The 15,859-nt window shown below is 33.8% G+C and overlaps 1 protein-coding gene across 15 annotated transcripts in view; it reads left to right on the top strand.

Annotated features, from left to right (window-relative positions):
- The window catches only part of Robo2 (roundabout guidance receptor 2), a 1,164,975-nt gene that overhangs the window by 1,043,369 nt on the left and 105,747 nt on the right, over positions 1 to 15,859 (top strand). For 11 of the 15 annotated variants that reach the window (XM_031364257.1, XM_031364250.1, XM_031364255.1 and 8 more), the window contains exon 7: positions 5,660 to 5,671. The exons of the other annotated variants lie outside the window; for them this stretch is intronic. In XM_031364257.1, the coding sequence (XP_031220117.1) occupies positions 5,660 to 5,671 (12 nt within the window). The remainder of the gene's footprint in view (positions 1 to 5,659; positions 5,672 to 15,859) is intronic. 15 annotated transcript variants of the gene reach the window in all.

Genomic DNA, 15,859 nt, shown 5'->3' with positions numbered 1-15,859 from the left:
GATGTGTGCATTTTGGGCTGATGGTCAATGAGCCTGGACTGGAGAGGACTCACCTGGTACAATCCCATCTCCTTGACTCTTCCCTGTTCTGACTCCTTTCTTGTAGTATACTGACAATACCCAATATTTGCCCTTATTTAAAGCAAGGAGATCCCTGTAAAAATAGTGCTGAGGTGGGCTACCATGAAGCAGTAGGGATATGTGTAAGATTCCTCCCTTATAAACAGTTAAATCTCATTATTACAAGGTTCTTTCAATTTGTAGTATATATACTGACAAACAAAGCCAAAATAAGCTAAGATCTTTCCCAATGAGAGCCTTTGATTATATGACCAATCCTAAAGCTTTTTCATACCTTCAACAATACATTCTGAAATCTGATCAAGTGATACATATAGTCAAACTATATTTTTGAAATGACCTGAATATTCTACTACCTGATATGAAAATTATCTTAGAAAGTTTATGGAAGTTTTAAAAATCTTATTTATTCAATGTTGTTCTTTCACATATGCACTTGGATATATTGAGCTAATAATAGTGTTTAGTTCATATAATTTTTGAAGGCAACCATGACACAGTGGAAAGTTCAATGACATAAAATAGTGACTTAAAATTCTTAACTTTGTATCTTTCCAGTGACATTAATATTGTCATGCCAAAGGGTATACAGAAAGCCATGCCTATAATTCTGGTGCATGGGATGCTGAAGCAGGAGGACTGTAATGAATTGGAGACCAGCGTTAGCTTCATAGGGAGTTACAGGCCAGTATGCAATACACAGTTAGACTGTGTCTGAAAATAACCAAAACACAAAGAAAGAAGCAAACAAACATTGCCTTTTTAGCGTCTCGGTGACTTTAATATGTAAAAGTTTCAAGTGGTAAAGGAAGAATTGTTGAAGTTTTCAAAATATGGCAATATATATGTATATGTTTTACACACACACACATATTCATATATTTATGGGCATTCTGTATGCGTACTTGTATTCACATAAGATGGCACTATATCCCATTATAGATAGTTGTGAGCCACCATTTGCTTGCTGGAAATTGAACTCATGATGTATAGCCAGTGCTCCTAACCACTGAGCCATCTCCCTAGCTTGATCTCCTTATACATGTAACAGTAACATGCTAACTAAATAGTTCATATGGCTGAAAAGTTCATCCTAAAAATTGGGATAATATAAATGATTCTTTTGTTTCTGTCACTTTCATGGACTCACTGCTTTTGAATGTCAGTTTTGAAATGTTTGCTTTCTGCTAGCTTATATCCTTTAAACCGAGTTTAAAATTAGGGAGTTTTGTATATTTTCCCACTATTCTACACACCATTTTAAGGGAATGAAAAACTTAGCGATGTTTCAAAGGTGGTAACCAAAAACTCCAGCATCCCGAAAATCAGTTTTAGAGAACAATTTGTGAAATTTATGAGTCTTAAAGAAACGCAAGAGGTCAAGGACACTTCTAATCAAGGGAACTTTCTGCACGTTAAGTACACTCCCAGTTATGGACTCATGTTCACTTCTAGACTCAGTGGCACTGTTTCTAGTGAGAGAAAGCAATACTAAACATTAAAGTTCTCTGGTGCTAATTAACAGTGCTCCAGGTGGGACACAGCTATCACCAGAACTCATGTATCACAAGGCACAGAAAACTTGTCACCAAGACAGGGGATACTTAACCTGCCTGAATAGGTGTTGCCATGGCACTGTTGAAACCTAGCTGGCTTTAAGCACAGATAAACCAGCACATCTCCTGTGCAATCGTTAGCCTTCTTCCTGTGGCTGACTGTGCTGTCTCTCCTCTCTCCATAGAGAAGATTGACAGCAACGCAGGTGCAGCTCACCTTTTTACCTTGCAAGCTCTGCTCCTAAAAGTTTTATAAATTAGGAAAATGGTTTGAAGGAGTTTAAAGGTGAATGAAATAGATCAGAAATCTGTAGTTTGATCTTTTATCTGTTAAAATAAAAAATAAGAAGAAATATAAAAGAATGTGTTCCACATCACCTCGTTTGTCTCCAGGTAACTAGCAAGAAGCATACATCTGTATCCCTGAGAATGAAGACGCTTTATTTCCTTTTCAATGGCTCTGACCCTATTCCACACCACCCAATTGTATTCCCCTGCATTCATTGTAGTGTTAATGCAATTCAAAGCAACTTAGACAACATTGGAAGCACGTGTGCTTCTAAGCACTGTCACTGTTTAAGTCATAATAACCTTGGTTGTTTATGAACCAAGTATATTTATTGATAGTATATAATAAAACTATAGTAACTCATGCAAACAAGATAAAACTATACACTCCAATCTGCTCTGTGGATTACTTTAGATACATTTATTCTTTTTCTTCTCTCTCTGTTACCCACCACATCCCCTTTCCCCCAGATCCACTTCTTTCTCAACCCTCTCTAGAAAACAGCAGGCCACTCAGGCACATCAACTGAATACAGAACAACACAACACGTTACAGTTAAGATCGGGCAAGGCAAGTCTGTAGACGGAAAAGGATCCCAAGAACAGGCAAAAGAGTCAGAGACACCCGCATTCCACCTGTCAGGAGTCCTCCCAAGCCCACAAATCAACAACCACAACATGTATGCAGAGGAAGTGTTCTTAAATAGGTAGACTACTGTAAAAATAATTCATTTGAGCCAAATCATCTCTAAGGTTTGTTGTGGGGATTAAGTGAACAGGCACAAAGTAGATAAGAAACCCCAAAATATTCCATTCAAAAACTATTTGCTGACTAAACAAAAGCTGAAAAGATGCGAGGAGATGTTTGTTTGGAGAAGAAACAAATTTTATGTTAAACTTTAGTGCTTGGGCCAAAGAGGCTTGCAATGATCTGTTGGCTTCAAGGACTTCCTCAGCTAATTGAAATCCTAATTCATTGAAAGTGTTAAGTTTAGCTATTCATTTAATACATTGTGCTCTCTGTGCACAGGAAGCAAACCTACAAAACTGATAGAGAGCATTTTTTTTTTGTAAGGTGATACTTTTTATTTTAAAGATCAGCAAACCTTAAATGGTTTCTTTTCTGATTTGTAGCATGTAAATAAACTAGAGTGTCTTTTCCTTAGCTGTATGAATATGTCATTCATCAAAGACTGCAACTTCAAAATTACAGCTAAATAATAATAATATATCTCCATAGAACAAGGAAATGTTCAGTAAATTGTTATTTAAAACACATCTTACCATTAAGACAAGCAGTTGTGATGTCTCACACTACAAGGTTAATGGGGGTAAAATTATGACTTTTACTTTCTGTGTCTGTTTACGTACATAAATGAAATATTCAACCTTCACTGGGTCGCTTTATTAGAATGAGGTCAACTGATCTAAGAGGCCATGTCCATTTTAATCCATTTAATGCTGGAACGCAGTTGAGTTTAATTTGATGATTTTGAAAACCCCCACCTGCTGATTTTCACAATGATCTGTGCTATGGAACAAGGGCATGTAGCTTTACTGTGATGTTTATAGGAGAATTATATCAATATATGCATGGTAACCCATAGGGAAAGCTTTAAGTAATTTTAAAACCAACACTTGAAACAAAAGTCTTTTCAGGTTTGTTTGTTTGTTTGATTAATTTAAAAATTATTGTAATAACCATGGTTATCAGATGAAATTTACCTTCAGTAGACCCATTAGGTGCCTTGACAAACAAAATTTTAAAAAGCCAATAAAAGAACTTTAATATGTAACAATTGAATCAAAGAACTTAAGTAATTTGCAAATGGTTCTTGAATGTGCTGTTAAAACAACAGCTTCATTTATGCAAGCAGTTTTCCTCCTTTTTCAGTTTCCTCATTGATTTACTATGAAAAGTATCTCATTAGAAGATGTTACCCAAGGCAGTAAAGTAAACATTTTCAAAATTAGTCTAAAGTGCATGTAAAATATATTATTTATTTTAACATGACTCCTTACCATAGTTTCTTCTTTTCCCTTCATATCACAATCTTAGAAGACAAGAGGGAACAGGATTTTTTTTTTTTTTGTTTTTGCTTTTGTTTTTTTTTTTTTTTTTTTTTTTCTGGAGGGGAAACCGGGAAAGGAGATATCATATGATATGTAAATAAAGAAAATATCTAATAATATATATATATATATACTTTATATATACACACATATATATAAAGAAGACAATATTTCTTAGGAAAGTATACTTGAAAACCAATTCTATTTTGCAGTTAAATTAGTATGAATTCCAGACTTGCCTTCTTCCTCCTTCAGGACATTGACACAACTGGGAGAAATTATTAACGAGGGTAAAGGAAGAAATTGTGATAGCTATTTTATGTCATTACTTGGTTGTTAGTCTCAGGCCTTTCTGTCCATCTCTTTCCAAATGGGGAAATGATGGCTCATCAGGCCCCTTCTCAATGCTTTCTCACAACAAACATACCATAGAATACGTATACCAGTATTCGCAGATTTTCCTACTTATATTTCCTAATTAGTATTTCCTAATTGTAAATACTGCTAATCATAAAAGAGTTATCTTTCATATATATCTAAATATACTATTATTTTTAGAGATTGTACAAATACAGAATTATAATGGACATGTTGATTGAGTAGACAGCTATAAGACATTCAGCAAACATCAACAAGATATATTCACACTAGAAATGTGCTATTATTTACTAGGGTTATATACTCTGGAACATGTTTCAATGGTCTATTAGATGGAAAATTTTCTATTTATTGTATATTTAGTTAAATCTTATAAATATATTTTTCTTTTATATACAAGGACCATATGTTTTCTAAGGCTTATTTATTACTTTTCTATGGAATGGTTGTTTATTCACAATGATTTGAAATTTTTTAAAAGAAAATATTAACCTTTTTATGTCTCTTAAAATGTCAGTCATTAAGAGAAAGGGCAGCCTATTACTATGGATGTTGGAAATTCAAAGCTATGGTATCATACCAAAATATATTGTGTTAGCTGAAGCATCAGTTAGAAGCCATGCTCAGTGAGAGAATGAATGTATCAGTCACTGCTTCATCCCCTGTGCCAGAGGGATGAATAGAATCAGCTGCAGTTACAGAGCTGGTTGGGAAGGAATGGCATGTCTAAACCTATTTGTTACATTTGTTACATTTCTATGGATGGAAAGCAAAGTTGTCCTAAATTATTGCCTACAAAAAGTTGAATCAAGTACTTGTCTATATTTTTTTTGAAATTGTTTTGACAAGCAGTGCCTAAAATCGAATTGCTATTTAATTCAGGATGCGAGACCTTATATTTTCAAAATGATATTTGCTACATGTTGGCTTGAATAGTTTTATCAGTTTCTTCTTAACTTTGGTGTGGCATTTGGCTCCTTAACTTAAAGTCTTGGAAATAGCAACTGAAGTAAATGATGATGATAAGTCTAAATCTAAACTATCCCTTTATGTTCTCATAGCTAGTCCGTGGTTAAAAAAAATAACCCTTTCTTTAAAGTTATGTTTATGTCTTTCAGTTTTATCAGACTTAGGAACCTTGTTCATAACTGAATTATGAGAATAGATGTCACTCTATTGTCCATACTTAAATGTAACATTACACATCATGCATTCTGATAATTTTCTTTTCTTTTTTTTAATTTCTTTTTTATGTTCTCACCACACCATTGTAATGTCTACAGTTCGCCCTGTTGGTAAGTAGCCATCCTTCTATCCATTTGGCATGGCTTTGCACAGTGCTTCATTAATCATGCATAGTAGCATTTGTCATAATTAAGTATACTTATTCACCCATGTTAAAATGCTTCATGAGGTACTATCTGCTACAACCGTTGCTTCTGGTTTTCGATTGCTTTAGTAAACAATTTTTGTCTCAACACAGGAAGAAGTTGGTTCTAATTCTCAGACAAAATAACATATTTCATTAATATGTTGAAAACTCTTAACTCTTCCTAAGAAGGATGATAATAACACTACAATTTTTATTTTATGTACAAAGTTAAGACCTATGTTTGATATTCCTGAAAAAAGAAGACTATACATAGAATTGAGATGTTTGTTTCTAATTTGCTTGCTTCATTTTAAGTCAACCAGACTCCTCATTTCTCAGGGTTAACTCTCTTTGTGCCTGCTCATTTGCATTTCTACATAGACAGAATTTTATAGGAATTTGCTGTGTGTCATTGTAAAGTGGATTCTTAACAGTAGTGTGGGGAGATTGGGAAGATCTGTGTTCTTTGGCATGAACAGTTAGTGTTTGTGGCTTAATATTCCATTATTGCTTTGGCTCTGCAAAACTGAATAGCATGTGCTTGCAGAAATCTAAGTGCTAACTATTTGTGAATGTTTTAATGATGAAATACTTCAAAAGTCACTAAATTAAGAACATCAATTATAGTTTTGCATATCTTACCAGTGAAAATGTTTAAAGAAATTTGTAGGAGGAATATATGGATGCATAAATGCCTGGATAAATGAATGGTTTCGGCCTTTTTTTAAGAAAAAATATTCTCTGTAGTATTTTAATAATATATTCAGCTTCCATGATTTTATAAATTGACCATCTAGCTTCAAATACCTTATTAATATACTGACCTTATATTATTGACATTTGATGTTAATTTACCCAAACACCTTCTTTTGTTGAAACACTCACAGACTCTTACTATAAGTTCATTCTTATATTAATATCAAATGTAGCCAACAAAACTTTGGCTTCTCAATGAGGAGATTTCATATGCATTTTACTAGCACTATTTTTGATTCATATCTTAATTTTTTTTACTCCTTGATATCTGGTAATTGAAGGACACCATTCTTCTGCGTTGTCTGCAGGAGTGAACTGAGCTTAACATGGACCATACATACAAAGTTTCTGCAAACCATTATTGTTTAACTTCTGGGCCTAATTTCAAACCTAGAATTACATTAGAGCAGAGCATCATTCTAAAATAGCCAGGTAATGCAGTATTAGCTATAGAATGGTCATGTAGAATAACAGCTCTCTTTTCTTTTTCTATGCCATCTTAGTCTTCTTAATTCTCTTATTATTTTTAAATTGCCCTCAATTGTAACATAATTATTATTAAAATATAGCTATTACTAAAACATAGCTATAATTACAATTATTGCTTTGCATAGTAACAGTTGTAAATGAACTTAAAATACAAAATTAGCCTGCATTGTTCCACCTATGGGGTGGCAATCTTGCTCCACTCCTCCAGTCCTTCTGCCAGCTTCATCACCAGGGTTCAAAGCTCACAGTGGGGCAGGACTGGATGGGTGGGTGAGAAAGCACCCTCATGGAGGCGAAGGGAAAGGAGGAAAGGGTGGATAGGATGGGGGAGTTGTGGAGGGGTAACCTGGAAGGGACATATTCTTTAAGATATAAACAATTGGAGTGATTAGTAAAAAAAAAAATAATAATAAAAAGGTATAAAATTAAAGTAAATTTAAATTGCAAATTTTTGAAATATAATAGTTAAACCAATTATACTTTTCAGAATTGATGGTGGTGAAGTGAGGACAGTGATACTATAATTTCAATGCTCATTCCTCTTAATTGTAATTATAACTATGTTTTAGTAATAACTATATAATAATAATTATGTTACAACTGAGGGTGATTTAAAAATAATAGGACAATGAGGAAGACTAAGATGACATAGAAAAAAAGAGAGCTGTTATTCTACATGACCACTCTATAGCCAGTACTGCATTACCTGGCTATTTTAGATCAATGATGCTCTGTTCTAATGACATTCTATGGTTGATAGTCTCTTATATGGCCATTCTAGAACTATGTTGTGCTCAAACACCATTCTCGACCTGAAAGTCTGTTATCTGATTAGTTTAGATTCAATACTGTACTCTAGCACCATTCTAGAGTTGATACTCTTTTCTGACCATTCTAGAACTGATGATCTGTTAGGTAACCATTTCATTAGATTTCCTCTCTCAGCATCTCTGAACTAGGTAGACTAAGCTATTAATGTATCAAAAACTAAATTCATTATTGAACTTTCTATAGTAAAATGTATTAGCTAAGGTAAGTATGTATAAAGTCCACACACAAGAAAGACTATAAAGTCTAAGGTACAGCAATATGTGGTTCTGATTTTCAATGTTAAAATAGATGAAAACACTTGTCAGTAGACATGATTGCAGAAGGAATGCTTCAGATATTGTAATTGAAGCAAGCAGTTTCCAAGTGAACAGAAAATAAACAGATTCACTAACGGATTTTGGTAGCTAGATATAATCTACTCATACAAATGGCCTCAACTAAAATGATTTGACAAGTTCTCACAATGCAAATAATCTCTAATTCACTCATCACTTTTAAACAAAGAAAAAAGGCATTGGTTAAACCATCGTAGCATGGTCCTTGTTCTAAGTTGTAGCTGTCACCTGCAGTGAGTTTCATAAGTTATTTCCAAATTTATCCTTGTTTGAAACAATTTCTTAAATTCCCATTGGACTGGAAATAAAGAATAGCTTTTTGACACATTATACTTTATCTGAGAAAGTCTGTCATTTCATAAATCTGTCTTGAATGACTTATGACAGTGCTCAGAAGTATGAAGAGCTATACTTCAAATGTGACAACTGCTATGAACTTGGGAAATTGAAAGTTAGATACATTTTCATTGGATTAGTAAAGAAAAGGCTCACAATGAAGAGATCAGACTGTGACGACCCTGCATTAGCTCTTAAAATGACTTTCAATATATTAAATGTAGACATCGAAACTTTTAGAATAAGGCTAAAAGGTACACACCAACTGAAATAATGAATTACATGCATCATTGAAAAGTCATTATTATTCAAATGTGTTACTGGAGTCCAAGACAAGTATTTTACAACTTTGAGGATCTTAGAGAGACCCCGAAGAATATTCTAAAAAAACATCATACAGGGAGGAAAAAATTACTTTTGATTCTAATACAAATAGGGGAATATATTTTCAAATAAACACATAGTCTCGAGAAAAGTGCCTGGATTCTGTAATAAAAGGATTTTAAAGAAATGTATGAATCAAATTCAGATTCAGAAGCACTTAAGACTTCAGAAAACAATTGCTTTGTTATTCCAAATGAAGTTTCTTTGTGTTCTGCAGAGAAGCCCAAATTGGAATTATTGAGAACTTCAAAGTGAAGATGTGTCCAAAGATGACTTAGAAGAGTCAATTGAGTTTTAAAGTGACAGCAAGATTACTACACCATACAAATCGCAATTGGAATTATACACATGCCTTATCGCACACTTTAAGATTCTATATAAATTTGATTAGATTTCTGCTGTGGAAAATATTTTGAACACCACCAATTACAAACTTCTCACTGCAGAAAAATATTTACCATATTACACTTACTCATTTGTAATGTCACAAAAGTCTCAGAATGAGTCCCCTTCTCAGTGATATTTTGGGTTAGCACAAAATCTAGATCAATGTCTCTTTGACAATGAATTTGTCAAACCATCCTGCTTTCTTTTTGACACTGTTTCTAAGGCAAGACTCCTAAGGAGACCAAAAGTGCATCTGAGGGCAAAGCTAACTACGAATAGTGAAGTGTTCATTTGTTTACTTGGAAATGTCTTCTGACAATATGAAAATGGTTTCAATAGGAAACCTACCTCCTTTCCTATAACCATCTGGTTTATTTTCCTATTAGAAGTCTTTCTCCAGCATAAAAATAAAAATGAACATCTATTTTGGAGATGGGCAACACATTTTTTTTCCTAGCAGTAATTCAAAACACGATGAGCAATTTGGAAAAGAACTGTCAAATCTACCAGCTGCCTTTCCTGTGAATTTGAGCTCCCTTCCGTTTTGTGTCTTATGTACCATATGCTAGCTGCTGATTGCTTCAGCCATAGAGAGGAAAAGCTGAGTGGATCAGGCGAAACTTTTGGAAATCATGAATAACAAACACCCTATATAACTTCAAAAAATCTTTAATCATTTACCAGTTTAGTCCAAAAAGTGTTTGTTACATTTTCATAGAATGTGTCAATGCAAGTATTTATAAGTACTTGAGAATTACATGTTATTGCAAAAAAATCCATGTTAAATGATTTAATTTTAAAGAAACAGTGCTAGAGAAATGTTTCAATAGTTCAGAGCACTTGCTGCTCTTGCAGCACACACATGGCGACCCACAACCATTTGTAATTACAATTCATGCTGATTCCACATCCATTTCTGGCATCTGTGGTCACTGTACATACCCAAAGAACTATCATACATGCATGCAAAACATTTATACATATATATATATATATATATATATAATATAATATATATTACACTTTTAAAGAAGAATGAAAAAAGGATCCATTTTAAACAAAAACCCTTATGGACATATTTTTATCCATACATTCGCTAGTCCTGTTTATATGTTGGAGTAGAATTTAAATGTTGTATGACAAAATAATTTTATTTTTGAATTCAGCAAACAATCAAAAGACAATAAAAATTTTATTTGGAGATAATTATAACACATGTGTGACTTAGAGAATAATATAGCAAATATTTCCAATCTTTTCATGTTCTATTCAAGCTTGAAAGTGTTTGTACATCACTTTATATGCTATTTCAGTTACTTTTAAAATTAGAAGCTCATAGTTCTTTCAGTTTATCTTAAAGTATCTCCAAAAGATTTCTTGAGTGTGTTTTGCAAGTTCTGTGTTTTGATTCTCAGCCTTCCCTCTCCCTTGGAAAAGCTGTTATTCAGATGACCTAAGGTGGTCATCTCCTACTTTCAATTGCTATTTTTCTGTACACAGCACTAAAAAACTATAGGGTTTTATTGGTGGTGATTTTTTTAATTAATTATTACTGAGGCCAGCTTTTTCCACTTTTTTATATTTATAGCTTACATAAAAACTATTGTTTATGCCTTATAAATTTCAATAGTGTTTTCATCATATGAAACATATCTCTGCATAGGGTAATTTTAAGGAAGAAATGCAATCATGTATTATTTCTAACACTGAAAAGTCACAGAATGTACATTGCCAAACAAGAACAAATTGCTTTTAAAATTTTACATAATGCCTTCTTCCACATTTCTCAGAATGTGGGAAAGAGGTTCTTTTGCTTTTATATTGAATAGTAATTTACTGAATTATGAAGTTAACAGAATAATTTTCCCACGTATTTTATTATACTATAAGATTGCTCTTGTACTTTCATCCTATGATTTTGATGTGTTAGCCTTCAGCATTGATTATCTGGTGTCTAATGTTTCTGAGATACAATAAAATCCCTTAAACTATGGTCTATTAACTTTTTATGAAATTCTTTACTTCTTTAATATTTTTGTTCATTCCTTCAAATATATTTGTTATGCTAGCTTGTCTTTGTCAACAACCCCTCTTTATCATCTTTTCTACAATAATATAAAAGGCATCAGTTTTATAACACATTTTGATAATATGTTTTAATAAGTGAAAACCTCTCTTTTTCAATTATGCTCGACTTCTTTATTTTTTTTCCTATTTTCCTTATTTCATTGTTAAACTTCACCTTTCAATCGCCTATTTCTTGGTCTTTGCCCATTACTTGTTTCTTATAACTTTGGTGGGCATAAATCTTTAGAGAAGATTGTTTGGGACACTGTCTCATTTAGACAATAGGAAGCTTTCTAAAGCATGTTTGTTTCTTTGAGTAAGTTATAGAGGTTATGAGTTCATCATTTTACATTTACTATGATATTCCTTTTGTCATTATTTAAATGGATAATTAGTTGACATACTGATCTAATTAACTTAAATCTTGTTTTGATCTCTTATTGGTTACTTATTTAGTTAAATGAAGATGAGTAAGGCCTACTTGTTTTGAAAATGGAAGATGTTTCAGGGTCTTTCAGTGTCCCTACTTGGAAAGTTTTCTTAACATTCTATCAAAACCATTTGATTTTCTCCACAGTATCTCCATAGCTGTTAATAAATACCAGAACTATCAAGATATGTGCATTTTCATGAGAACCCTAGTCATTTTCATTGTTAGTCCGTGCTTCATAAAAAAAGGTTCTCCAGCTTTGAAAGGTTTCTCTTGCTGCACAAACAAATGCCACAAATCTAACGATTCAGAATGGCATCCAGTTCTTATGAGGAAATTTTGTAGATACAACTTCTTCTTTATATTATTTATTCATTTTTATTTATATGAGTGAACCTCTGGAAGAGTAGTGAGTGCTCTTAACTGCTGAGCCATCTCTCCACCCCATAGACACAACTTGTAAACAAACACATGACTTGAGGGTTAGAGATACCAACTTCCATACTTATATCCTCAGAATTTTGGGAGGTACAGCCCTGTAGTCTTTATTAGATGCCCACCACTATCACAGACTTTAGAGCCTAGCCACTATATTTTAGTGACTAGACCTCAATTTCTTTTTGTGTTGTTTTAGTGACTTTGATATTACTATTATAAGACACTGTAACCAAGATGAATTATAAAAGAAAGCATTTAATTTAAGGTTCATAGTTTCTGATGGTTACAGTATAAGACCTGATATTATAGTCATTAGTATAGTAGTACCATGATTTTAGAGCAGTAGCCGAGAGCTTAAATCCACAAGCACAAGGCAGAGAGACTTTTGAAAAGTCAAATTCCACCCCCAGTGTATTCTCCAGCAAAGACACATCTACTCTTTCCCAAGAGTTCCACCAAAAGGGGACTAAGCATTCATACCTGTTATCCTATGGCAGCCATTTCTACTCAAACCACTGCATGCATTTTATATCTAATTTCTCTGACTTCACTTACTGAGAACAGCTACTTACATATAACCAGTGCCCTTCTTTAGAAAACTTATATGATCATTTAAGTTCACCTAATTAGTATAAAGGACTTAAAGTCAACTAAGTAAAAACTTTAGTAACATACTCTATAAACACTTTGTATAGCATAGCATACGCATAGACAAAACACCAGGGGATGAAGATTTATGTGGACCATTTAAAATCCATTTAAAATTATAGACTTTGTTCTTTCAATAAACTTTCTAAATTTTGATTAGTGTTCTGCACAGTCATAACTTATTTGCTAGGTATCACACTTGCATCCAGATTATATTCAAAGAATCAAAGAATTAAGTTTTATAATATTGAAAGATATTTCTGTAAAGTCAGACTCAAAAGAGGACAGAGATGAAAGAGAAAAGAATCCAAGATGGATTCTCATTCTCTTCTGTGCTTGATTGATAAGCAGAATATTTATAAATCTGAGTTTCGGGATCATGGTAGAATTCTCATATTATTAACTTCTTTCCTTCTATGCAATGCCAGGGAATTGAAGAATAAACCTTTATGGAACATTAAATAATACTAACTATAAAAAGTATAAGATAGTGCTGTCAGGAGATATCGCCTTTATCAATTCTTTTTTTTTTTCCTTTTTTTATTGAATTTTTATTTTATTGACATTTCAAATGTTATCCCCTTTCCCAGTTTCCCTCCCTCCTGGAAACACCTTTATCACATCCTCCCTCTGCCTACTTCTATGAAGGTGTTCTTCCACCCACCCACTCTCTCTCACCTCTCCACCCTCGATTCCTCTACACTGGGGCATCTATCTAGCCTTCATAGGACCAAGGACCTCTCCTCCCATTGATGCATGAGAAGGCCATCCTCTGCTACATATGCAGCTGAGCCATGTGTACCCCTTTGTTCATGGCTTAGTCCCTGGGAGTTTTGGGGGGTAGGTTGGTTGATGTTGTTCTTCCTGTGGGGCTGCAAGCCTTCAAATCCTTGAGTCCTTCTCTAACTCCTCTATTAGGGACCCCGTGCTTAGTCCAACAGTTGGCTGCTAACATCTGCCCCTGTATTTGTAAGGCTCTGGCAGATGCTGGCGAGGATGTGGAGAAAGGGAAACACTCCTCCACTGCTGGTGGGATTACAAGCTGGTACAACCCCTCTGGAAATCAGCCTGGTGGTTCCTCAGAAAATTCGACACTGTATTACCAGAGAACCCAGCTATACCTCTCCTGAGCATATACCCAGAAGATGCTCCAACATGTAATGCTTCACTATGCTCATAGCAGACTTACTTACAATAGCCAAGAGCTAGAAAGAACCCAGATGTCCTTCAACAGAGGAATAGATACAGAAAATGTGGTACATTTACACAATGGAGTACTACTTAGCTATTAAAAACAATGAATTCATGAAATTCCTAGGCAAATGGATAGAACTACAAAATATTCTGAGTAAGGCAACCCAATCACAAAACACATAGTATGCACTCACTGATAAGTGGACAACTAGCCCAAAAGCTCCAAATAACCAGGATACAATTCAAAGACCACATTGTCTTTAACAATTCTATAATGTGCATAAGACATAAATATTATGGGTTACATTTGAATTATGTAACTTATTTAAATATATTATGTTACTCAGGTAATTCTTTCATGATTATATGCTTAAATATATAGACTAGAAATTCAATTTAAATTTGATATACCTATTTCTGAATATATTGTAAAGTCACTTTGTCAGCATTATGTTTGAAATGTATTCTTGGTGTCATTCTCATCTGCTATACAAATATCTTAGTACTAAGTACTGCTTGAGAAGTAGTATAACCCTTAGCATGTTGTAAGTACATGCCTAATGTTGGTATACTTACTTAATATAGACATATGCATATATACATCATTAATAGTTGCCAGGAAAATGTTTATGCAAGCAGCAGTAAATAGTGCCATAAAAAGATCAAGCAACATTAATAGTAGCAGGCCAATCTCATATCTTTCATTCTGCTAGTAGTAGATAAAATGCAACAAAAAGGAAGCACTAATGACTTAGGATGGTGTCTTCCTAAGCGTGTAATTAATGTTATTAGGAAACATTGCAATTGCATATTAAAATTCCGTTAATGAAGCAACCCCTCGGTAAAAATGACATTTGTTCCTTGGTTGCATTTTTGCTTTTGCTTTTGTGTTTGCTTTGCTTTTGCTGACTGGCATTTTGTGCAATTTTTCTCTAAAAAAAAAATGAGATAATGGGATGTGAGCAGCCCTCGTAGTGTAGCTAGATTGCTAGCGAGACAGTTCTAGCCAGCTGACATGTTAAGTGAGTGAAAATGCTTGCCTGGTCTCACCATTTGCTTGAAGAATTGCCTTTAAACTATGCTTTCCCTTCTCATCCCCAGTCTTCCAATGCCCTCCGCTCCACATAGGAAGATGCACTCTTCCTAATTTAAGAGTTTTGGGCACCTGTAGGGGAATGCCAGGGCCAATAAGTGGGAGAGGGTGGGGTGGCAGGCATGGGGAGGGGTGAGGCAACAGGGTTTGTTTTTGTTGTTTTTGTTTGTTTCTTTGTTTTTTGGAGGGGAAACTGGGAAAGGAGAAATTTTCATGTAAATAATGAAAATATCTAATAAAAAAGAAATTAAAAAAAAAAGAGTTTGGGGCAATTTAGGGTTTACTTTCCAGCACCCTTTATTCTTCTTTTGTGGGCTTAAAAATGGCATCGTGACTTTGAAGTTAATGTCTTTAGAGTGAACAACTCTTATTAAATAATTATATTTTTAAATATTTAACCATTTTCCTTGAAGATCATAAGTGACTTTGAAAGCAAATTTCACTATTTTTTTTACTAAGATCTTAATCAAGAAAAATAATAGAGGGGAGACAATATGATAAAAGTATATCATATGGAAAAATTTAAAGCTAATGAATAAAAAACAATATGTCTTTTTAACACAGATGTAGAGGCTCACAGACATCTATTGATCTGAGTACAGGGTCCCCAGTGAGGAGTTACAGAAAGGACCAATGGAGCTGAGGGGTTTGCAGACCCTTAGGAGGAACAACAATATGAACTACCTAGTACCCTCGGAGCTCCCAGGGTCTCAACCACCAACC

This window comes from Mastomys coucha, unplaced genomic scaffold (assembly GCF_008632895.1).
Source record: "Mastomys coucha isolate ucsf_1 unplaced genomic scaffold, UCSF_Mcou_1 pScaffold12, whole genome shotgun sequence".
In the NCBI taxonomy this organism is placed as follows: domain Eukaryota; kingdom Metazoa; phylum Chordata; class Mammalia; order Rodentia; family Muridae; genus Mastomys; species Mastomys coucha.
Note: the sequence above shows the minus strand (reverse complement) of the source record. Positions and strands in the feature narration are given on the sequence as shown.